A 24,317-nucleotide genomic window follows, 5' to 3' on the forward strand; every position below is an offset into this window, starting at 1 on the left:
AATATGTTTCCGGGCTAGATTCAAAGTGTTGGTATTAACCTATAAAGACTTATACGGCGCGGGACCACGATACCTTGCGGAACGCCTCTTCCGATATGAACCGGCCCGTGCACTACGTTCTGCTACGAAGGCCCTCCTCCGGGTTCCAACTCACAGGGAGGCCCGGAGGGTGATGACAAGATCTAGGGCCTTCTCAGTGGTGGCCCCCGAACTATGGAACAGTCTCCCCGAGGAAGTACGCCTGGCGCCGACTCTGCTCTCCTTCCGGCGCCAGGTCAAAACCTTCCTATTCTCTGAAGCATTTTAAGTTACACTGATTTACTTTTTAAAATGTTTATTGTATTGGATTGATGATTGTATTTTAGTATTATTTTGTTATTCATTGTATTTTTATGCTATTTTATGTTCACCGCCCAGAGAGCTATTGCTAGTCGGGCGGTATATAAATTTAATAAATAAATAAATAAATAAATAAATGCGGCCCTCTGGCTGGAAAAGCGCCCTGGTGCAACTGATGGCAATTAATGACCACATTATTATTATTAATACTACAAATAATATTGATATTAGGAACAATAATGATGTGATGGATACAGAAATAATAACAGTAATGTTCTAATAGTTATTGTCTCTATTATGAGGGGTTTTTCAAAGAAGCACGAGTACAGGGCGAAAGGGACAAATGAGCTAAGCGGAAGGCACATCAAGCAAATCCTCATCGGGACCGTCTTCCATCTGGAAACCAATGTCCTCACTGTGGGAGGCTGTGTGGATCCAGAATTGGCCTCCACAGTCACTTACAGACCCACTGTTAAGGACCTTATCTTGGAAGACAATCTTACTCGGCCGCGAGTGATCGCCAATGAATGGGGATGGTATTCATCAGTATGGGATAACAGCTCTATCCAGTATGGGAAAACAACTCTTCTTTTGCTGCCAATGGCAGGCATTTTGCGCTGTCACCCACGATACCTTACACGGCTTGGGACCACAATACCTGATTGAACGCATCTCCCGATGTAATACCGATACGAACCCACCTGTACACTACGCTCAACATCAAAGGCCCTCCTCTGGGTGCCTACTCCGAGGGAAGCTGGGAGGCTGGCAACAAGGGAGAGGGCCTTCTCAGTGGTGGCCCCCAAATTATGGAATGATCTCTGTGACGAGGCACACATGGCGTCAACACTGTTATCTTTTCAGCGCCAGGTCAAGACTTTCCTCTTCTCCCAGGCATTTTAGCATGTGTTTTTAAATTGTTTTACATTTTTTAATTGTGTTTTAAATTGTTTTTAAAAGATGTGTTTTAAATTTGTATATTTGTTTTAATGTTCTTAGTTACTGTAAACTGCCCAGAGAGCTTCGACTATGGGGCGTTATATAAATAAATAAATAAATAAATAAATAAATATCAGATTATGAGTACTGGCACCTCATATTTTTACCAAAAAAAGGCACTGACTATCATTAAACATAAGTCCTACCAGCCACACACACCCCATTACTTTCCAGACAGCCCCAAAGAGCCCTGACGTCTCTACCTAATGCCAAGCCCAGGGAGGAAGCTCTGCCCCAGGGATATTTGGTACAGTTTGCCTGATGGTAGCGTTCTCGGTATCGGGCACAGAGATGAGCAAAGCGGATCTTCAGGTTCTTGAAAGGCAGCCCGCAGTTGATGCACCCCTTTGTCTGTGGGCTCCCATTGGTCAGGATGAGGAGTAGGAGGGCAGCTGCTGCAGGCGGCCGGGAGGTGGCCCCACGGCCCCCCAGAGCGGGGAATGATGGAGGGGACATCTTTGGGCACCGACTGTTTAGTGCCAGGACGGCTGTGGGAGTGGCCCATGGAACGTTCTGGAACTCTTTCATTATTTGGATCAGGTTTCTAAGCAGCCGCCTTGGCAACCATTTCAAGAATCCCGGGGTTCTGTTCTTAAAGGGTCAAGATAACGGAGCCTAGATGGGGGTGTTATGTACAGCTCTCGGAATGAGGACACTGAACTGAACGTTCAAACATATGTGTGTGGGCGTGGCAGTATTTTATGTTTACTTTTTAATTATATTTTTAGAATGAGAATTCCTTTTAGGCTTTTCAGAAATTTGCTTCCTGGCATGTAAGAATGCCTTGCTGATCACATCCCAGCAAATACATAATAACTGATATATTTTTCTCTTTTGTCAGAAACAAGGGAATGAAAAAGAATGTGCAAATGTACCTCCTGGGGTACCTTTGATATTAAGATGCTGTTTTGTTTTGGGGATTGCTTGGTTTATTTGCTTGCTACTTTAAAAAATATCAAAACACACATTTATTTATTTTTATTTATTAAATTTCTATACCACCCCATAGCCGAAGCTGTCTGGGCGGTGCACAACAGTCAAACATAAAAATACAATAGGTCACATATAAACAAATTTAAAAACTTTTTAAAAACTTTAAAATTATAAAATACCCAGAAGAATCAAGACAGTTTTCAACACATACTAAAATGCTAAAATGCCTGGGAAAAGAGGAAAGTTTTAACCTGGCGCCGAAACGATAGTAATGTTGGCGCCAGGCGTACCTCAACGGGGAGATTGTTCCATAATTCGGGGGCCACCACTGAGAAGGCCCTTTTCCTTGTTGTCACCCTCCGAGCTTCCCTATGGGTAGGTACCCGGAGGAGGGTCTTCGATGTAGAGCGTAGTGTACGGGTGGGTTCATATTGTGGGAGGCGTTCCACCAGGTATTGTGGTCCCGCGCCATATAAGACTTTATAGGTTAAAACCAGCACTTTGAACCTGGCCCGGAAACATATAGGCAGCCAATGCAAGCGAGCCAGGATCGGTGTTATATGATTGGAACGCCTAGTCCCTGTTATCAATCTGGCCGCTGCATTTGGTACAAGCTGCAGTTTCCAGACCGTCTTCAAAGGCAGCCCCACGTAGAGCGCATTGCAGTAATCTAACTTCGAGGTTACCAGAGCATGGACAACCGAAGCAAGATTCTCTCTATCCAGATAGGGGCGTAGCTGGGCCACCAACCGAAGTTGGTAAAAAGCATTCCGTGCCACCGAGGCTACCTGAGCCTCAAGTGACAGGGATGGTTCTAAAAGAACTCCCAAGCTATGAACCTGCTGTTTCAGGGGGAGTGCAACCCCATCCAGAACAGGTTGAACATCCACCATCCGGTCAGGAGAAGCACCCACTAACAGCACCTCAGTCTTGTCTGGATTGAGCCTCAGTTTATTAGCTCTCATCCAGTCCATTGTCGCAGTCAGGCATCGGTTCAGCATATCGACAGCCTCACCTGAGAAAGATGAAAAGGAGAAGTAGAGTTGCGTGTCATCAGCATATTGATGGCAGCGCACCCCAAAACTCCTGATGACCGCACACAGCGGCTTCATATAGATATTAAAAAGCATGGGGGACACAACTGACCCCTGCGGAACCCCATATTGGAGAGCCCAGGGTGCCGAGCAATGTTCCCCAAGCACTACCTTCTGGAGACGGCCCGCCAAGTAGGAGCAGAACCACTGCCAAGCAGTACCGCCAACTCCCAAATCAGTGAGTCTCCCCAAAAGGATACCATGGTCGATGGTATCAAAAGCCGATGAGAGATCAAGGAGAATCAACAGAGTCACACTCCCCCTGTCTCTCTCCCGACAAAGGTCATCATACAGGGCGATCAAGGCTGTCTCCGTGCCAAAACCTGGCCTGAAACCCGACTGAAATGGATCTAGATAATCGGTTTCATCCAAGAGTGTCTGGAGCTGGCCAGCAACCACTCATTCCAGGACGTTGCCCAGGAATGGGACATTTGCTACCGACCTGTAATTATCAAGATTTTCTGGGTCCAGGGACGGTTTCTTCAGAAGTGGTCTTACTACCGCCTCCTTCAGGCAGCCAGGGACCACTCCCTCTCGCAATGAGGCATTAATCACTTCCCTGGCCCAGCCGGCTGTTCCAATCCTACTAGCTGTTATTAGCCGCAAGGGGCAAGGATCCAGCCTAGAAGTGGTTGCACGCACCAGTCCAAGCACCTTGTCAACGTCCTCAAGCTGTACCAACTGAAACTCATCCAAGGAATCAGGACAAGGCCGTGCTCTGGATACCTCATTCGATTCAACTGCTACAACATTGGAGTCCAAGTCCCGGCGGATGCAAAAGATTTTTTCCTGGAAATGCCTAGCAAATTCATTGCAGCGGGCCTCAGATGACTCGACCATGTCTCTAGGGCCAGAGTGTAATAGCCGCCGGACAATTTTAAAAAGCTCCACTGGACGGCAGATAGATGATTTAATAGTGGCAGCAAAATATTGTTTTTTTGCTGCCCTCACTGCCCCTAAGTACAACTTAGTGTAGGCACTTACCAGTGCATGGTTGCATCCATCAGGAGTTCGCCTCCATCTGCACTCAAGCCGTCTCCTATATTGTTTCATCGCTCTCAGCTCCGAAGTATACCATGGGGCTGCATGAGCTCTGCAAAGGAGAGGGCGCGCAGGAGCGATCATGTCAACCGCCCAGGTCATTTCTGTATTCCACAGTTCAACCAGGGTTTCGACAGGAGCGCCAGTCCTATCAGCCGGAAAACTCCCCAGAGCCCTTTGAAAATCACTAGGAACCATTAACCTCTGGGAGCGGACCATCTTAATAGATCCCCCACCCTTGCAGAGGGGAAAAGCCACTGTAAGTCTAAACTTCAGCAAGCGGTGATCTGTCCATGACAAAGGGACTGATGTAAAACTCCCTACATTCAGATCACCATCCCACTGTACAGTTGCAAAAACCAAATCTAGAGTATGTCCTGCTACATGCGTTGGGCCATCATCAAAATTGAACAAGGGTTTGCCAAGTGGAGCACCTCTCACAACCTACAACCTCTTCTGGATAGAGACAGCCTGGCAAGGATCATAGCAGACAGGGCCGGCGCCAAAGGGCAGCCAGGTTGGGCCCTGATTGAGGGCCCCTGCGGCGCAGAGGGGCCCCTCCTTAGGGTGTGGGGGCAGAGCTCCCCTTCCGTGAGCCTCAGCAGGGTTGACTCCTGACCCTGCCGCAGATTGCAGAGACGGAGCTCCCAGCCCCCCCCCAAGCGGGCCTACCCACTCCACCTACCTCTCCTCCCTTTTTGTGAATGCAGACTGTGTGCACAGCTGCCATCAACCAAGATGGCAGCAGAGGCTTCTCTAAGGGGCTGATGCCTCTACTGCCATCTTGACTGATGGCAGGCATGTGCGCACATACAGCGCAACATGCATGCCTGCCATCTACGAAGATGGTGGCGGGGGTATCAACCCCTTAGAGAAGCCTCTGCTGCCATCTTGGTTGATGGCAGCAACCTGTGCACCCAGCACACAGGACATTCACAAAAAGAAAGAAGAGGTAGGTGGAGCGGTCCTGCATAGTCTGTGGGGGGGGGCTGGGAGCAGGGCCCTCGGGACAGGCTAGCCCCCAAGGGTCTAGTCACGCCTGGCGCTGGCCCTGATAGGGGAGGGCCATAGCTCAGTGGCAAAGCTTCTGCTTTGCATGGAGAAGGTCTCAGGTTTAAATCCCAATGGTGTCTCCAAGTAGGGCTGGGAAAAGGTTTCCCATCTGGGGACCCTCCCCCAGCAGGTGTAGACGTTGTAATGATGACATTTTATCCATTGCTGAATCTTGGATTAATTTATTGTTGCTGTATATTATACTTATTTATTTTATACTGGTGCCAGCCGGCTTAGGAAGTATGTCTCTGGATTCTGGGGTTCACCAGAGGGGGAAGCACTGTTGCGTCCGTGGCTCCCCACTGGGGCATCTGTTTCGGCATGGTGACAACTGGGGGCTGGACCAGATGGGGCCCCTTTGGCCTGATCCAGCAGCCAGCCCTCTTAATGTTTTTACAGTTAACCAATAGAGTTGGCTCCCGCAAGATGGAGCAATGGTCACCAACTTGGATGGTTTTAAAAGGGTGTTAGACAAATTCATGGAGGGTAAGGCTATCAATGGCTACTAGCCGCAATGGCTATGTTCTGCCTCCAGCATCAAAGGCAACATGCTTCTGAATACCAGTTGCAGGAAACCTCAAGAGGGGAGAGTCGCTGTTGCGCTCCTGTCCTGCTTGTGGGCTTTCCATTTGGACTAGGGTTGCCAGGTCAGAAGCATCCCAAACCCTGTGATTTTGGGGGCGGGTCCAAGTGATGTCATAGGGCAGGCCCAAGTGATGTAATGGGGCGGACCTGAGTGATGTCATTAAGCATGATACATTAAGCATCAACCACAGTTGCTTGGTGCATACAATTCAACCAAAAACATTTCTCTGATTGGAAATTAAGATAGAAATCTTAGCTAAAAGATGGAGCCTGGGTAGGGAACATTTAATCTAGCCAACTCACTTCTCGCACCAGAAGGCCATTGTAGGAAGAAAGGAGCCTAGTGTTGTGGAGATGTTAGATGTGAGCCCTCAGGAGTAAAGGTGGATGCCCCTGAAGGCTGCAATTCTAAACATACTTACTAAGGGACTAAGCCCCATAGAACTCAATAGGACATTTGTCAGTAGGTATGGTTTGGATTGTGTTGTTGGTAAAGCTTGACCAAGGTTCTTCTGCAAAGTTATCCATATCCAAGTAGAGTTGGCACCCACCCGCCTGGAATGCCCTGTCCCTACTTTGATAATGGCTGCTCCAAACTTCTTTACAGATTTGACCACTTCAGAAAGAGGTCTGAGAAATTAGTAAGAGTAAGAAGATTCTCTATTCTTTTCTGTCTCCCCTGTGGGCTACTATAAAATTTATACACTCACTTTGACAGCCAACCCAATTGCAGTGAATAATAATTGACAGAGAGAAAACTCACATGGTTTGGTCTACCATCACAGGCAGCAGCTAGGGAACAACAACAATTGCAGCCATGCTGCCCAGTATGTGAATTCTCTTTTACCACTATTGGGCAAGAAACAAACAGTCATGCAACCAACAAGGTGCATCATCAGTGGCTTTAAAGGGGTTGAGTGGAGAGCATGGAGCCACTGTTGTTGCTTCTATGGATGCAGGGGAGTGAGGATAAAGGTAAATGAAATGCAAATAGAAAAAGAAAAACAGAAGGCAGTGATGTTTTCCTAAATGCAATACCATACCAACCACAACAAGATTCTTATGAGTAAGGCAGAAAACTCAGTATCCCACAACCAGTCAGAATTCCTAACCAAAAGCCAAAACTAAAAAAATCCTGGCACCCAGTCAGCCAAGGTCACAGAAATGCCCATGCAGCACAATCTGACCCGGGGGATGCAGTTAATGCAGAATGCTGTGGCATGATTGCTGACATGAGTGAAACTCTGGCAGCACATAATACCTCTGCTCTGAAATCTGCACTGGTTGCTGATTTGCTACCAGGCCAAGTCCAAAGTGGGCTTTCCATGTTACGGATGCCACATAGTACTTGTTCTGCTCTTGTAAGAAATCAGCTCTTTAGTGTGGCAGCACCTACGCTTTGGAACTCCCTGCCTGTTGACATTAGCAGATGCCTTCATTGTACCCTTTTTGGCACCTGCTAAAACATTTTTCTTTAGGCAAGCCTACCCAGGCATGCAGAAGGTGATATGTTTTTATCTATTTTATCTAATTGTTGGTTTTATTAATTTTGAATATTTTAAATACCTGTCTTTAACTGTTTTTGCCAATAATTTTATTATCTTAATTCTTTCCGTAACCTGCTTTGAGATTTTTTACAATAAAGTGGTATATAAATGTTGTAATTAAAATACATAAATAAATTTTAGAGTCACTGTGGCCCTTGCGTCTCTTTCCATTTTTAGGAACAAAGGAATCTTCCTTATACTGACTCCGGCCATTTGGTGCCATCTAGCTGAGTACTGATGACATCGACTAGCATTGGCTGTCCAGGATTCCAGGCAATAGTCTTTTAAAGAAATTTAATTTTGGACCTTTGCATACAAAGCATATGCCCTACCACTGAGCTACAACCCTTCCCCTGTTTAGAATTGTTCTTTTCATTTCACTAATGAATGCACATCATTTTAAATTGTTTTTAAATTGTTTTTAATTTTTTTAAATTGTGTTTTTAAATTGTTTTTGTGTTTTAAAATTTGTATATTTGTATTTATTGTTTTTAATTGCTGTAAACCGCCCAGAGAGCTTCGGCTATGGGGCAGTATATAAATGTAATAAATAAATAAATCATACCTAGTGCAGATCCACATCATTCACTTAAAGCACATTCAACACATATTTGAAGCACATGAATTACACCACAGAATCATGGAAACTGTTGTCTGTTAAGGGTGCCGTGCCACCAACTAAGGGACACTCACCCAAGCAAACATTTCCCCCCAAGATGCAAAAAAGTTAAAATACTGCAAATGCAGCACCATAGCCAGAGAGGGTGGTGGAGGCCACTTTGTGTGCCAAGTGCAAACACAGTATTCACACACACATCATCTTTCACCTCCACAGTTCTTTATCTCCATTCTGCTGCTGCCCCCTTCTCTTCTTTTGATTGTTTGATTGATTGATTTTTATTTACGGTCATAGACCAAACTGCTTCTCTTCCTTTATCCATGTTCTTGCTCTCCGGCTCCTTTCTCCCTCCACTCCATTCTTCACCACCACCCTAATTTTTTTAAACAATTGTTTTCTCTGTAACGAATTACTTCCAAGCTCTGACTTATTGGCTACAAACCTGAAAGGGTGGGATTAGAGCAGCCAGCTACAAGCTCATTTAACCGAAGTTGCTCTGGGGGCAGCTGACGTTTTGGTGTATATCTTGTGAACCAGACCACCTAGACACTTAATTTTGTTTAAAATGAAAGCTGAGAATCTGGGGATTAAGATGATTCACCCGGAGACCTGGAGAGCACCCCAAAAACCCAGAGTCTCCGGGCAAAAACCAGACACCTGGCAACCCTAATTTGGACATCTGGTTGACCACTAGAACAGGGTGCTGGACTAGAGGGTGCCCCTTTGGCCGGATCCAGCTTCAGGGCTCTTGCTTAAATTCTTATGCTGAAAGCAGATGAGACCTCCCAACAGCTCCTTAAAACATAGTTCCGGCATTTGGCCAACATCCACCCTTATACACGTTATGTGCATGTATGTAATAGTATGTATACACACACGGCCCTTCTGTCTCACTGGAAGGGCCTCCCTTAGTGGCAGTAGAAAGAAGGAATTACCCTCAAAGGTTAGTGTGCATTATGTGTGTGTGCTGTGAGAGAGGAAAGGAATGAGATCATGTGATTGTGATAAACAGTCTTAGCATGCATGAGCTGCTGCGTCACAGACAGAAACTGAACACTTTAGAGACAGAAGCTTCTCATGCCCAGACTAGAACTTAGCCTGTGATTCTTGTGATACTCAACACCAACCCTCAGCTTTAGGGCATGTGAATAACTAAGAAGGGAGAGCCTCAGAGCATGTACAGATAGCATTTCCCACCCATTTCCAACTTAGGAAACAGAGGCCAGCCCACATGCAGAGAAGCCCGGACTCATGTTACACATTAAACAGTAGTTAACACACACCAGTGTTATAGGTCTGCTTTCAAATGGTTCAATATTTAACCAGTATGTGTTGTGGACTCCTCTTGTATATGCTCTCGAAGACCTTGGCCGCATCAGAGAAGCACACAGTGAGAGATTCAGCTGTCCCCAGTGCACATCTCCGTGGAGGACGGGTGGAGGGAAAGAGATGCGTAGGCGTTGTGAGCAATAACAGGTTCAGCAGGTACATAGCAACGCAGGTCTCTTATACAGACCTGTAAATAATTCTAACGTAATGTCTCTTTTGTGCTGTGGCCTGTTGGAAGTAGAGAGGGTATTTCTCCCTCTGCCGGCCACTTTGCAGAGCTGCAAGCAGCTCTTAAAGAACAGAGCAAAACTGGTGAGGAGAGTCATACTGGAAATGATCTAACCCAGTATTCTGTTCCCAAGAGGGGCCAGCCGCATTCCACAAGGAGGGCTTGAAGGAAACAACATGAAATGACCTTGTAGAAGGGCTGGGCAGACCCAGGTGGAAACTCTAAATAAGCAGAACATTCCTCTGAAGAGTCTGAAATTTTCATATTGGAGACCTTTTTAAAAGATAGAGCCCATGCAATAGGAGCATTTAAAGCAAATGCATTTTTGCATGAGCAGAGTGAAGGGGAAAGAGAAAAATGTGTCCCAGGCTGGCAATCCCCAGAGGATTACAGGCATTTATGGACAAGAAGGACCATCAGTGACTACTAGCCACTCTTGGAGGCAGCATGCCTCTGAATGCCAGTTGCTGGGAATCACAGGTGGGGACCAGATGAGACCCCTTTGGCCTGATCCAGATGATGGGCTTTTATTTCCATTACCACCCCCACCCCCTTTAATCCAAAGGGGGTAGCTGCATTAGCAGTGGCAGCTGGTGGCTTCATGTCAGTGGGGCAGTGGAATCCACCCTGGGTTTTAATTCTAACTTTCAACTCAGAGTAGACCCATTGAAATTAATAGGTCTAAGTTACTCATGTCCATTAACGTAGGCAAAGTTTTAGGACCTATTTCGTGATTTTGGGTTGTTTGGATTTTGGTAGTGGATTATTATCAATAAACATTGATTATAAATATAAAGGCCATAATAGTGGGAAAACCAGAAGGGAGTAGGAAAAGAGGAAGGCCAAACAATAGATGGATTGATTCCACAAAGGAAGCCACAGACCTGATCTTACAAGATCTGACCAGGGTGGTTCATGACAGATGGTTTTGGAGGTCACTGATTCATAGGGTTGCTCTCCGTGGAAGCTCAAGTCTCAGCTGTGAGCCGGGCGGCGCTGTATCAACTCCATCTGATACGGAGGCTGCGCCCCTACCTTCCCAACCATCTGCTCCCATCTGTGGTACATGCCCTGGTCTCCTCTCGCCTAGACTACTGTAATGTGCTCTATGTGGGGTTACCCTTGAAAACAGTCCGGAAGCTGCAACTGATACAGAACGCGGGGGCTCGCCTGATTAAAGGCAGCTGCCGGCCAGATCACATCACTCCAGTGCTGAAGGAGTTGCACTGGTTACCGGTTGTTTTACGGGGCCAGTTCAAGGTGTTGGTTCTGACCTTTAAAACCCTATACGGTTTTGGCCCAGTCTATCTGAAGGAGCGCCTCCAGTATCATCAGGGACGCCGCTCAACAAGATCAGCCTCAAAAGGCCTTCTCTCTATCCCACCAGTTAAAACAGCTAGACTGGTGAGAACTAGGGAGAGGGCTTTTTCTATTGTGGCCCCCACCCTGTGGAATTCCCTCCCGAAAGATCTCCGCCATGCCCCCGCTATGATGAGCTTCCTCCAGGCCTTGAAGACCTGGCTCTTCAGGCAGGCTTTTGGGGTGGGTTAGGTTTTATTATTATTGTTGAGATTTTTAATGTTTTAATGTATTTGTATGTTTTTATTCTGTACGTCGCCCAGAGTGGCTGGACAGCCAGCCAGATGGCGACTAATAAATCTAATAAATAAATAAACAAAATAAATAAGTCATAATTGACTTGAAGGCACATAACAACAACATAATAACAACAGCAGCAACAACTTCATTGGATCTACTCTGAGCTAAACTACCATTGGCTACTGCCCTTAGGCTTCAGGTTGTCACACCAATCATTGATGATTTTAAGCAGCTCAAACCAACGTCATGCCCTTAAGATGAATGGGTTGTTGTTGGCGGGGGGGTGCTTGTGTGTGCTACAGTCCCTTGGATACCAAGACTTGCACTACTGGAGGCAGCATGCCTCCTAATACCAGCGGCTGGTCACCTCTAGCAGGGAGAGTGCTCTTGCCCTCAGGTTTCCCTTTGGGGCATCCGCTTGGCCACTGTGGGAACAGGAGGCTGGACAAGATGGAGGGCTCCCTTTGGCCTCATCTAGCTGCAGGGCTTCTCTTATGTTAGCTTCTGTGCACTCCCCACAAATGAAGGAGTGCATTTTTCTGCCATTCCATCCCACCACCACCACCACGGCAACTCATTTCTTGGGACAATACCTGATGGAACGCCTCTCCCGGCACGAACCCACCCGTACGTTATGCTCAACATCCAAGGCCCTCCTCCGGGTGCCTACTCCAAGGGAAGCTCAGAGGCTGACAACAAGGGAGAGGGCCTTCTCAGTGGTGGCCCCCAAATTATGGAATGATCTTTTTGACAAGGTGCGCCTGGCAGCAACAATGTTATCTTTTTGGCGCCAGGTTAAGACTTTCCTCTTCTCCCAGGCATTTTAGTATGTGTTTTTAAATTTGTATATTTGTTTTTAATGTTTTAATTGTTGTAAACCGCCCAGAGAGCTTCAGCTATGGGGCGGTATACAAATTTAATAAATAAATAAATAAATTTCCTTCCCTCCCATACCCCAGTATTATCAGCCAAGGCTATATATTTTTTATATATATAAAACAAGCTTTATTACATGTAAAACCAAAATTGAACTGCGAGGCTTCCACAGCTTCTCATTAAAAGTTTGCTGGGGATGCGGGCAAGGAGATGCGAGGGACAGAGAGGATAGTGCAGAATCCTCTTCCCACATGCTCTGTGCTTCAGGCCCTGAGAGTAGCACTGTAAGAGGGAAACAGCTCTGGCCAGGTCTTCTCCAGGAGAGCCAAGGACAATCATGCTATAGACAAGGCTCTTTTTCAAACAGGAGCCTCCCATTTCAGAAGGAGAAAAATGCACCACCACCAAAACACAGCTTTAAAAAGCTTCTACATCCCACTGTTCACCCATTGTTCCCATGTGACAAGGAAAGAATACTGAAGCAAAATGTGAAGCTTTCAAGTAGCTCAGGTGTAAGGAAATCTGCTAGGTGAGCCTTTGGCAACTGGGCGCCGTCCAGACATTTTGGACTACAACTCCCATCAGCCCCAGCCAGCACAGGAGTTGTAGTCCAAAACTCATCTAGGCAACCGTCACATTTCCACCCCCCCAAGATGTGTTTGTGTGCCTTTAAAATCTACAGGACAATCAGAAAAGCCCTTATACAGAACAGTGGCTTCTTTAGATTGGGAGGGGGGGAAACCAAACATGCCCCAATGCAGTGAGAGACATAACAATAGGTCTACATTTAAAAAGGCAGTGTGTAGTTTTAAAATTAAACCAGTTTGTACCCAGTTTAACCACAGTCTTCCCCCCCCCCAAGAAATCCTTGAAGTTGCAGTTTTGTGAGCGTGACGCATGTGTTTAGCATCCCCTTTTGAGATTTCCAAAAGGCGCATGGTTGTTAAGCCAGCTTTTGGGATAAAGCCCATTCACTTTAAAGTCAATGTACTGTCCTCAGTCAGGAAGATTACAAAGGCATGCTTGTGGGCCTCTCCAAACAGGTAGCCAACACCTGCAGGGATATCCCTTCACCCCATCCCAGTATATGTGGGATTCCTGCCCATTGCACTTATGTGCTTGGACACCCACCCCCTCTGCAGTCTGTTCCTTCCTTTGCAGGGTTCTTCATTGCTGTGACTCTAGGTAGAAGATTTACGAGGGCGTAAAGGAGGGGAGAATCCCATCACTCAGCCGAGTTGCCGCAGCTTGAAGCCAAAGGCGCAGGAGACTTTAAAAAACCTGGAAGAGAGAGAAGAGTTTGTTTTCAAAAAGGGAGACTGGGCCCCATTGAACCAAGCTGCCCCAGCATTGCCCACATAACAAAGGCAGGCATTCTGGCAGTCCAGGATCCAAAATATAATGGCTCGTTTGTCAGTGCAGGACAGAGACAACCTCCCTGCCGGCCATCTGGCCTCTTGAAGGACCACTCCCCCAAAGATATCCACCACAGATATCCAACAGAGATAGGGCAGCCACAGCAGCTCATGTCTTTCAAAATACTGGACACTCCACCGCTCTGTGTGTGTGTTTTATTTATCGACTGAGAGATAGAAAGAAGATATGGGCTGTGGTGCAGTGACAGAGCATCTCCAGACAGGGCAGGAGGAGACCCCATCCTGAAACGCAGGAGAATGCCTGCAAGTCCGTGAAGACAGTCCTGCACTAGATGGACTAATCGCCTGACTCAGTATAAAGCAGCGCCTTAGGTGACCCTACACACTTAAGGAGGGACTGGTGCTCAGTGGCAGAGCACCTGTTCTGCATGTAGAAGGCCCCAGGTTCAAACCCTGGCATCTAGGGCTGGGAAAAGACTCCCTGCGTGAAACCCCAGAAAGTCACTGCCAAATGCTGTAAACCGCCCAGAGAGCTTCGGCTCTGGGGCGGTATACAAATGTAAATAATAATAATAATAATTAAAAAAACAATAATAATAATTAATAATAGGAAGAAGAAGAAGAACCATGTTAAGCTTTTGGGAGTCTCTTGAAAACTGGTCTTTCCAGACCGGCCCTTTTGAACATGAATTTTCTTTTCTCCAGCCAGTGCAGTATTTATTGATGCTTTTATTGGTTTTCATCTTGTCTCTGCATGTTGTACGCAGCTTTGACGTACTTTTCTGAAAAGCACAGCTTAGAAATATTTCATTAAAAATAAATAAAACAACCACATGGAACAACAATCTGACTCAGTAGAAGGGTGCTTCCTCTTTCCCTTTCCTTAACCCCCTGATGCAAATGTTCTTTCGTGGAAAGGCACTTGGCTTCCTACTCTGACTGTTGGTAGCCAGGCTGTTATATTTGAACCGGCTAGCTTGAACAGATCCTTAAAACGTCTGGAATAAAACCCGGAGCAGATTCACTGCCCCACTGACATCAGAGCCTCCACTGGGCCCAAGTCCTACCTAAAGCTGCAGATTTGTTGTGCGGTCTTTTGGAAAAGGCTCTCTGTTCCCTCCCAAACATAGCTCTGTCCTCCACCCATTTCCAATCATGCACAGTTTGGAAATATCCACAGCATCCGATATTGTTATTATGAAATATTTTTCCCAGCCACGAGAGTACACCGCCTTGTAGAGCCTATGTCTGATTATGGAAAGAAAATATTATATACGGTGTTTCCAAGACCTCTGTAGGAATTACTAATAATTATTAAGTGATAATTGGCTATTTCAGCAGCAACAGCTGAGACACTACTTCTGAGTTCAGAACAAAATCTTAATTCATTGGTTGGGGTGGGGAGGGGAAGGCTGAATGAATGTTGACTAACACTAACAGTTCACCCTCTTCCATGTTAGGCCTCCTATGACTTCCTTACCATCTCCATTTTCCTTTAAGATGGTGTTGATCATCACATGATACCGTTCCACCCCTGGTGTTTGGACAAAAGATTCAGTGCCGGACAAACCGCAAAGAGCGGGCGTTCAGGATATCGGCTGGGTCAGGGAAGACGGAATCTACACGGAAGCCTTGAGCCAACGCCACCTTCAACACCTCTTCCAGAAATTCACTGGCAGTCCTGATCTCCCTCCCACCCACCCTCAGCGACTGCAGCTTCTGTTTGGCGTATTCTGCTGCCGGGAGCTCAGCTGGGCGTGGTGCCCACTCCAAGCAAAGATGGTGGCACATTTTGGTTTCCACAGGTGAGTAGTCCAACATCTCTTCATCTGTTTCTACATCTTCATCTGTGGAATCGCCTGAACAAATTCTCAATTCGCCATTGGTTCTTGAACCGTCCAATTGCCTCTTCTGTCCCCTGTATTGTACACTGGTGGTGATGGAATCCCAAGTTGGATCACTTCTGGTTTCTCTAACCATAGCATCGGAATCATCTGATTGGCTGAGGCAGCCTAGGGATTCTGTCCCTCTCAGGGATTGGTCCACGCTCTTCCCAGAACATCCCTCTTCAAAGCCACCAGTTGTGCAATCTGATTGGCTCAACCGTCTTCGCAGCATGGCAAGGAAATGCCTGTCTGTGCAGAAGACATTGGCGGTGAAAATATGAAGGGAGCATGTATTGAGCTCGTAGTTCTGCGGCCCATGGCGCACATTGAAGTGCATTAAGCGTTTGCGTAAATCCACATCGGCATGAAGCACCGCGTTGGTCCTCTGGCGCCATCGCTCCATCTCTACCCGCCGCAGCTCCTCTAGAAGGGGACGGATCTGATAGAAGTCTGCTTCAGCCCGCAAGAGAGACAATTCAGCGTACCCCTCTGGCAAGTCTAGCCTGCCAAAACGGAGGAAGTTGAGGATGTGGCGGAATGCTTTGCCGTCACGGTCAATGAAGTAGTTCCCACAGCTGTCGGTTAGGGCCGGCTGGGGGCCGCGGAACATGGCGCCCAACATGGAATCTGGAAAGCATGTCAAAGTCTCTAGAGTTGTGCTGTAGAGTTTACCGCCAACGTTCAAGGTCACCAGGCTGCCTGGCCGCCCCACAGTCTCACAGGTGCCTGGCATCGTGTGCAGTAGGAATGTCACCTGATGAAAGAAGCATTTGTTGATGAATTGCATCCTTTTGCAGATGTGTAAACACAATTGTTCTGGAGCATGAAACATGCTGTCAGAGCAGACACGGGGAACCCTGGGGCGTTCCAGATGTTGCTGGATTACAGCTCCCATCACCGCCAGCTGTTAACCACACTGGCTGGGACTGATGGGAACTGCAGCAAAAACTGGAAGGTTTCTTAAAGAAGTTTGGTTGTTAAGATTTTTTAAAAAAAGATGTTTTGAGTGTTTTATCACTGTTGTTTGCCACCCTGGGCTCCCTTTGGACAGGATATAAATTTAGTAAGAAATAAATATTTAAATTATACATTTAATGTCTCCTTGTAAAGTTTTGATTTTATAGGTATTTTCTTATGCATATTTTATATGGTTTTATGTAAACTGCTTAGAGTTTCTTGTTGATTAAGCACTATAGATTCAGATGATGTTTTGTTTGACAGATTAAGATGCTTTGTTTTTAATATGCTGTCAAACCTCCCTGTGGCTGCATGGGGGTGGCATTGCCATTATTTTGTTGTCTGTTTTATTTGTTTTGTTTTAACATTGTGTAAGTCGCTTGGGGATCTTTGGGTATCATGCGACTAACTTTATTAAGAGAACAGAAGGGATCTGCAGCAGAGAAACACCTGCAGGCTGAATTTCAGCAGAAGCAAAGAAATGCCAAAATACCTGCTTTCACTGCTTGGGCAACACCACTCCAGCTTGAACCCAAACCGCATCTTTACAACAGGGAGAGGTTCTCATCACCACCCACAACAAAGAAGTCATGTTTTGTTCAGCAGGTCTCCGGATGTTTTGGACTTCCATTCCCATAAGCCTCCAGGGCATCTGGAGGGTATCAGGTTGGAGAAAGGCTGGAGTAGACAATCCCTTTTTTCTGCTGTCATGTTCTTTAGACTGTAAGCCTGTGGGCAGGGAGTGTCTTCTTTGTTGTTTTTATTAATATTTGTAAGCCACTCTGGGAGCCTTTTTGGCTGAAGAGTGGGGTCGAAATGGCTTTAAATAAATAGACAAACAAATCTTGCTTAAATAACTAAATTTTAATCTTAGTTTTAATTTTAATTTTATAGTTAATTAATTGTAATCTCTATTAATTTTGTCTTAATCTGTTTTTAAAGTGTTTTTATACCTATATGTTGTAATCCACATTCGCTGGTTTTTAATGTGGTTTTATTCTGTTGTACACCGCCCTGAGAGCCTGTTGCTAAAGGGCGGTTTAAAAGTGCAATAAATAAATAAATAAATAAATACATACATAGGAGAGGCAATCCCTCTCTGTGTGGTTCCCTTCTCAGACACCTGCAGTTTAATACTAGCTTGTTCTCAAAGTAAACTGATTTTTTTTTCTTTTTAAAGAGCTGCTCGATTCATAGTTAGACTTAAAAACAATCTAACCAGTTGATTAAACATTGCAGCCGTATACATGAAGAATTTTTTCCAGTGCCCACACCTGGAAGTTTTTCGGCAGGAGGCAGAAAACATAGTGCCAATATCATATACAGGGGTGCCCCACAGCCTGGCATAATCTTTATTTTATTACTCATTTATTTATTAACTTTCTGCCCCACCCGTCCTCCCAGGGCAGCAATCATCAAAAAGTTAATACAAGTTAAATAAAATAAAGACACATGCAAAACACTCAGAACATCTAAACACATTTAAAAATATTAAATAGGAACAGAAACCCAGAATAAATTGGGATTTTTTATAAGGAATTCAGGGTTTCCCTTGAGGGTGAGGAAGGATATTCAAAAGGGTTTTTTTTAGGGAGGGGGTGGGGGAATTCATAGGTCAACTAAGCCCAGATGGAGGGCACTATGTTGGCAAAAACTGAACGAAAACAGGTTTGATGCGTTTATTATCAACACTGCTCTCTTGTCTATGAAAAAAAATCCAAGTTAGCTTAGAAACAGAAGAAAAAAATAAGGCACAACCTCTGAGCAAAGCAACAAGTATAGATAGCATCAAGGCAAACAAAATTAAAAACTGGGTTTTCTTGCAGAAAGAGGCTCGCTGTACCAGGAAGCGACTTCAGGGCTGGTTGGCTAGAGAGGTTTCACCCCCCCCAAGGGCCGGCGGGGCGTGGGCCACTGTGACGGGGGGGGGGCTACGGGAGGAAGGCAGCAGCGCGCGGGGGGGGGGGGGTCCGCTCTACCTGGGAAGCGCGCGCGGCGCCCGTCGGCGAGGTCTCTGGGCGGCTCCCGCTGCCGGCGCAGGAAGTGAAGCGCGGCTCCGCACCGTCCGGCTGATCTCGGCGGCGGGCGGGCGGGCGGCCGCCCTTTATAGGGGAGGGACCGGGCGCCGGGGGCGGGCAGGCGCGGCTCTCCGCCCCGACGCCAGCGGCTGAGCCCTGCCCGCGGAGGCAGGGAGGGACCCAGGCGTCCCGGGCTCGTTTTTCCCCTCCTCTACCCGGAGCGGGTTAGAAGGGCCCCGGAGTCCGGGAGCTAAATGCCCTCTCCCCCCGCAGAATTCTACATTTTCCTTAGGGGTCCCCGAGCCACCCCCCACTCCGTGCCTCTTGCAAAAATGGAGAGGGACCCCCTTCACCAGTCGCCTCTCGCAGCCTTGGAAACGGAATCACCCCCTAGATTTCCCGAGGGGCAATCAACCCCCTTGCCCACAAGATTAATACGTCTCCCCCCTTGCTTTAGCTCATAAGAACATAAGAAGAGCCTGCTGGATCAGGCCAGTGGCCCATCTAGTCCAGCATCCTGTTCTCACAGTGGCCAACCAGGTGCCTGGGGGAAGCCCGCAAGCAGGACCCGAGTGCAAGAACACTCTCCCCTCCTGAGGCTTCCGGCAACTGGTTTTCAGAAGCATGCTGCCTCTGACTAGGGTGGCACAGCACAGCCATCACGGCTAGTAGCCATTGATAGCCCTGTCCTCCATGAATTTGTCTAATCTTCTTTTAAAGCCGTCCAAGCTGGTGGCCATTACTGCATCTTGTGGGAGCAAATTCCATTGTTTAACTATGCGCTGAGTAAAGAAGTACTTCCTTTTGTCTGTCCTGAATCTTCCAACATTCAGCTTCTTTGAATGTCCACGAGTTCCAGTATTATGAGAGAGGGAGAAGAACTTTTCTCTATCCACTTTCTCAATGCCATGCATAATTTTATACACTTCTATCATGTCTCCTCTGACCCGCCTTTTCTCTAAACTAAAAAGCCCCAAATGCTGCAATCTTTCCTCGTAAGGGAGTCGCTCCATCCCCTTGATCGTTCTGGTTGCCCTCTTCTGAACCTTTTCCAACTCTATAATACCCATTTTGAGATGAGGTGACCAGAACTGTACACAGTATTCCAAATGCGGCCGCACCATAAATTTATACAACGTTATGATATCGGCTGTTTTATTTTCAATACCTTTCCTAATTATTCCTAGCATGGAATTTGCCTTTTTCACAGCTGCCGCATACTGGGTCGACATTTTCATCGTGCTGTCCACTACAACCCCGAGGTCTCTCTCCTGGTCGGTCACCGCCAGTTCAGACCCCATGAGCGTATATGTGAAATTAAGATTTTTTGCTCCAATATGCATAATTTTACACTTGTTTATATTGAATTGCATTTGCCATTTTTCCGCCCATTCACTCAGTTTGGAGAGGTCTTTTTGGAGTTCTTCACAATCCCTTTTTGTTTTAACAACCCTGAACAATTTAGTGTCGTCTGCAAACTTGGCCACTTCACTGAACAAGTTGAAAAGTACAGGTCCCAATACTGATCCTTGAGGGACTCCACTTTCTACAGCCCTCCATTGGGAGAACTGTCCGTTTATTCCTACTCTCTGCTTTCTGCTTCTTAACCAATTCCTTATCCACAAGAGGACCTCTCCTCTTATTCCATGACTGCTAAGCTTCCTCAGAAGTCTTTGGTGAGGTACCTTGTCAAAAGCTTTTTGAAAGTCTAAGTACACTGTGTCCACTGGATCACCTCTATCTATATGCCTGTTGACACTCTCAAAGAATTCTAATAGGTTACTGAGACAGGACTTTCCCTTGCAGAAGCCATGCTGGCTCTGCTTCAGCAAGGCTTGTTCTTCTATGTGCTTAGTTAATCTAAGTTTAATAATACTTTCTACCAGTTTTCCAGGGACAGAAGTTAAGCTAACTGGCCTATAATTTCTGGGATCCCCTCTGGATCCCTTTTTGAATATTGGCGTTACATTTGCCACTTTCCAGTCCTCAGGCACAGAGGAGGACCCGAGGGACAAGTTACATATTTTAGTTAGCAGATCAGCAATTTCACATTTGAGTTCTTTGAAAACTCTCGGGTGGATGCCATCTGGGCCTGGTGATTTGTCAGTTTTTATATTGTCCATTAAACCTAGAACTTCCTCTCTCGTTACCACTATTTGTCTCAGTTCCTCAGAATCCCTTCCTGCAAATGTTAGTTCAGGTTCAGAGATCTGCCCTATATCTTCCACTGTGAAGACAGATGCAAAGAATTCATTTAGCTTCTCTGCAATCTCCTTATCATTCTTTAGTACACCTTTGACTCCCTTATCATCCAAGGGTCCAATCACCTCCCTTAGATGGTCTCCTGCTTTGAATGTATTTATAGAATTTTTTGTTGTTGGTTTTTATGTTCTTTGCAATGTGCTCCTCAAATTCTTTTTTAGCATCCCTTATTGTCTTCTTGCATTTCTTTTGCCAGAGTTTGTGTTCTTTTTTATTTTCTTCATTCGGACAAGTCTTCCATTTTCTGAAGGAAGACTTTTTGCCTCTAAGAGCTTCCTTGACTTTGCTCGTTAACCATGCTGGCTCCCCTCACCGGCTCCCCTCCCCGCTTTCCAGCAGGGCTGAAGCCCACCCAGAGCCTTCAGCTTCAGTTATTATGGCAAGGCACTATCTCTGTGCATGTGCACTACTGACTAAGCACTACTGACTAAGCACTACTGACTAAGCGACTACTGACTAAGCATGGGTGGCACAAATGGATGGCGAGGGAAAGGCCAGATGATGTGATTTCCCAAGTAGGATTGAGGCCTAAGGTTGGAAACAAGATGGGGGGGGGAGGTGCAAATATCTCCCACAGCGCCTGCAAGCCCCACTCTTCTGCTGCTGAAGATTAGGAATGATTTTCAAAGGGGCTGAAAGTTCGTGGAGGATAAGGCTGTTGTCAGTGGCTACGAGTAGCCACCATGGCTATCTCAGAGGTAGGATGGCTCTGGAGGGCAGAATTGCTGCTGTTTGTGCTCATTGGGGCATCTGGCTGGCCCCTGTGAGAAGAGGATGCCGACTACTACCAGATGGGCCACTGGCCTGTTCCAGCTGCCAGGCTCTCCTGATATTCCTGTCTAATACAGCCGCCTCCTTTAAGGCAGAAGAGGCTCTGCAGGAGAAGATGTCATAAGATGAAGCCACACCACCCATGCCTGTCGGCTTGCAATCAAAACGATTGCAGCAAATCAGCATTACTGACTCTAATTATATCCTGTCCTACATTCTTTGGATATTTTCTTTCCATTAGTTTGGGAATATAGGGCATTCCCTATTCAGCAGCGCAGCCAGGACAAGCAGGCGTCAGAAATGAGCCAGTCTGCGATTTCTGAAGGTGGGTCCAGCCTGTGCCAGCAAACAAAATATCTGCTCACTTTTGGATACACACCAGAAGTTCCTTTTGGGGGATGGGGAGGAAGGAGGCCGTGAATCAGCTGTGACTAAGGCAGCAACTCCTATACAAACTTAGTAAGGCCCAGTAGACAGAGTGGGACTTACCCCCTGAGTAAACACTCGTCAGATTGCACTCACAGCGTTCCAAATGCAGGCACAGAACAGGTGAAACTAAATTCTTATCAGTGCTTTAGTTGATTTCACTACCAAACTGTTTAAGGCTGCGGCCCTGATTCCAGTTTGTTTATATCAATAAGCCAGAGGGGGGGAAAACCTTTTCAGTCCAAGGGCCACATTCCCTTCTGGGCTCCTGCCAGGAGGAAGGGCGGGATATAAATCAAATAAATAAATAAATAAATAAACCTTCTGGGGGCCACATGCCTGTGGTAGGCGGAGCCACAGGCAAAAGTGGGTGGAGCAATAAATTACACTTCATGCTTGTACACTAAGCTAGCTTCTACACACTCACCCACACCTCTCTATTCTCCATCCAGGCAAGCATGATCAGAGTTCGAGGACACGTCTCCATCCAGGCAGAAGCACTTGAGGATGAGAGGCAGGGCCAGTGAGGGGCGTGGCCTGGGGGAAGGGGTGTGGCTGGGGAGGTGTTGTGTGAGGAGGGTTCTAAGGGCCAGATAGAAAGGCCTGGAGGCCCGCATTTGGCCCCTGGACCACAGAATGCCATTCATCTTGACCCACTGACTTCTTTAAAGCCCTTTCCTTGTATCTGAGTAATGCTGTGTGTCTTCTGCAATCCCAGGTGAATGCAAGGATGTGGCATTGCAGGCAGAATTCAGCCCTCCTTTCCACCACAGAATCTGTTTCCATGTTTTTTAAAAAGTGCATTTCTGGCTCTTTGGGGTACCAAGGTAGACTTGAGAGGGTGTGGCTACTTGTGCTTGGTGAGGATGGGCTGGAGAAGAGGACGGGAGGGGGTGGAGTAGACTCCCCAACCGCCACGGCCTTTGAGTCCTCAGTGGCTCCTCTTGCCTTTCCCCATGTTTATCAGAGGCAGGGCGAATGGGTCAAAAGAAGCACTTTGCAGGCCGCGTTGCTCAGTGATGCAGGACGTGGAATGCAACTAGGATCGTGGGTAGAACATGCAAGTGGAAGAGCAGCTCCTTTCCGTGCAAAAGGGCTCAGGTTCAATCCCCAATGGTAGGGCTGGAAAAGATCCCCTGCCTGAAACCCAGATGGAAGTTGGGACCTTCTGCATGCCAGGCAGGAGCTCTGCCACTGAGCTGCAGCCCTCACTTACTGTGTAATCTGCCAGATATATATTTTATACTGCGGTGGCGTCTGCTGGCCCCATGTCAGTGGGGCCGTGGAATCCGCTCCGGCTTTTAGTCTGGACTTTCAAGGAGCTGTCCCGGGTGCTTGGACAGCTCCTTCAAAGTTCAGACTAAAAGCCGGAGCGGATTCCACGGCCCCACTGACATGGGCCAGCAGCTGCTGCTGTTTATACTCCAAAACAGCCTTCCTCAACTTGGTGTCCTACAGACGTTTTGGATTACAATCCCTCATGGGAAAGGGTTGTCCAAGGGCTCGTATGTGCCCTTTCTGCAAACTCCCATCGAAATCAGGATGTTGGAAAAATTGGAGAGATGCCTCATTCGGTTCCGCCTCCTCCTAAGCCATCATTCCACACTCCAAGTTGTAATTAAACGCAGGCGCTAATTAGTCACCTCGTCTGCCCAGCCTCGTTTCCCAGGAAGGAAGCAAAACAAAGTTGGGTTGGTGGTGAAAACAAATCCAGGTGTGCAGCAAAACACGAGAACGAGTTTCTCTACCAGCACAGATTCGTTTCCCGCGGCACGTACCAAAGGGCTGAAGTCACCCCTACGGTGACTCGCCATGCGCTTGCCCTCACTTGCTACCATCCGAGGTTCATTCTGGGATTCAGTCATCCCAAAGCACACATTGTCATTTTGTGGTTTGGCAACACGAATCCGCAACTGGCACAGTGTTGCTGTGTTGAGATTGTCAGCGTGACACCTGGACCCCACTCAAATTTCCTGATTTGCACACACGTGCACACAAACACGTACACCCTGGGAAGAGGCGGTCCAATGCACGGTCACGAACATACTGCTGAAATTATTGACGTGAACATCTTTCAGCCCACAGGCCCTCAAATGTTGGGGAATTGCTGTAGCTCACTGGTAGAGAAAGGGCATCTCCAGGTTGCCTGCCTGAAACCCTGGACAGCCACTCCCAGTTGGTGCAAATGCAGTCTGACACAGTATAAGGCCACTTCCTCTGTTTCTAAATCTGCCGGGCCCCATGCCTGCCTCTCATGCCACCAGGCCTCACTTTTCTGCCAAATAAGCCAGCGTGCATCAATTGTGCTTCCCTATTTGCCTTGATTTTGCGATCCCTCATTTTCCTGCTCCGGAGTAGGGATGGAAGGATCTGTCAAT

At 46.9% G+C, this 24,317-nt stretch overlaps 1 protein-coding gene across 1 annotated transcript; it reads right to left on the minus strand.

Annotated features, from left to right (window-relative positions):
• Window positions 1-12,346: 12,346 nt before the first annotated feature.
• Window positions 12,347-18,556, minus strand: KCTD11 (potassium channel tetramerization domain containing 11). The gene is made up of 3 exons (XM_061590535.1): window positions 18,442-18,556; window positions 15,100-16,259; window positions 12,347-13,524 (listed from the first exon to the last, which is right to left on the minus strand). Exon 2 carries the CDS (start codon window positions 16,236-16,238, stop codon window positions 15,174-15,176), a length of 1,065 nt encoding a protein of 354 aa, XP_061446519.1. The 5' UTR covers window positions 16,239-16,259; window positions 18,442-18,556; the 3' UTR covers window positions 12,347-13,524; window positions 15,100-15,173.
• Window positions 18,557-24,317: the final 5,761 nt, after the last annotated feature.

The sequence above is a fragment of the Rhineura floridana genome, chromosome 11 (genome assembly GCF_030035675.1).
Source record: "Rhineura floridana isolate rRhiFlo1 chromosome 11, rRhiFlo1.hap2, whole genome shotgun sequence".
In the NCBI taxonomy this organism is placed as follows: Eukaryota; Metazoa; Chordata; class Lepidosauria; order Squamata; family Rhineuridae; genus Rhineura; species Rhineura floridana.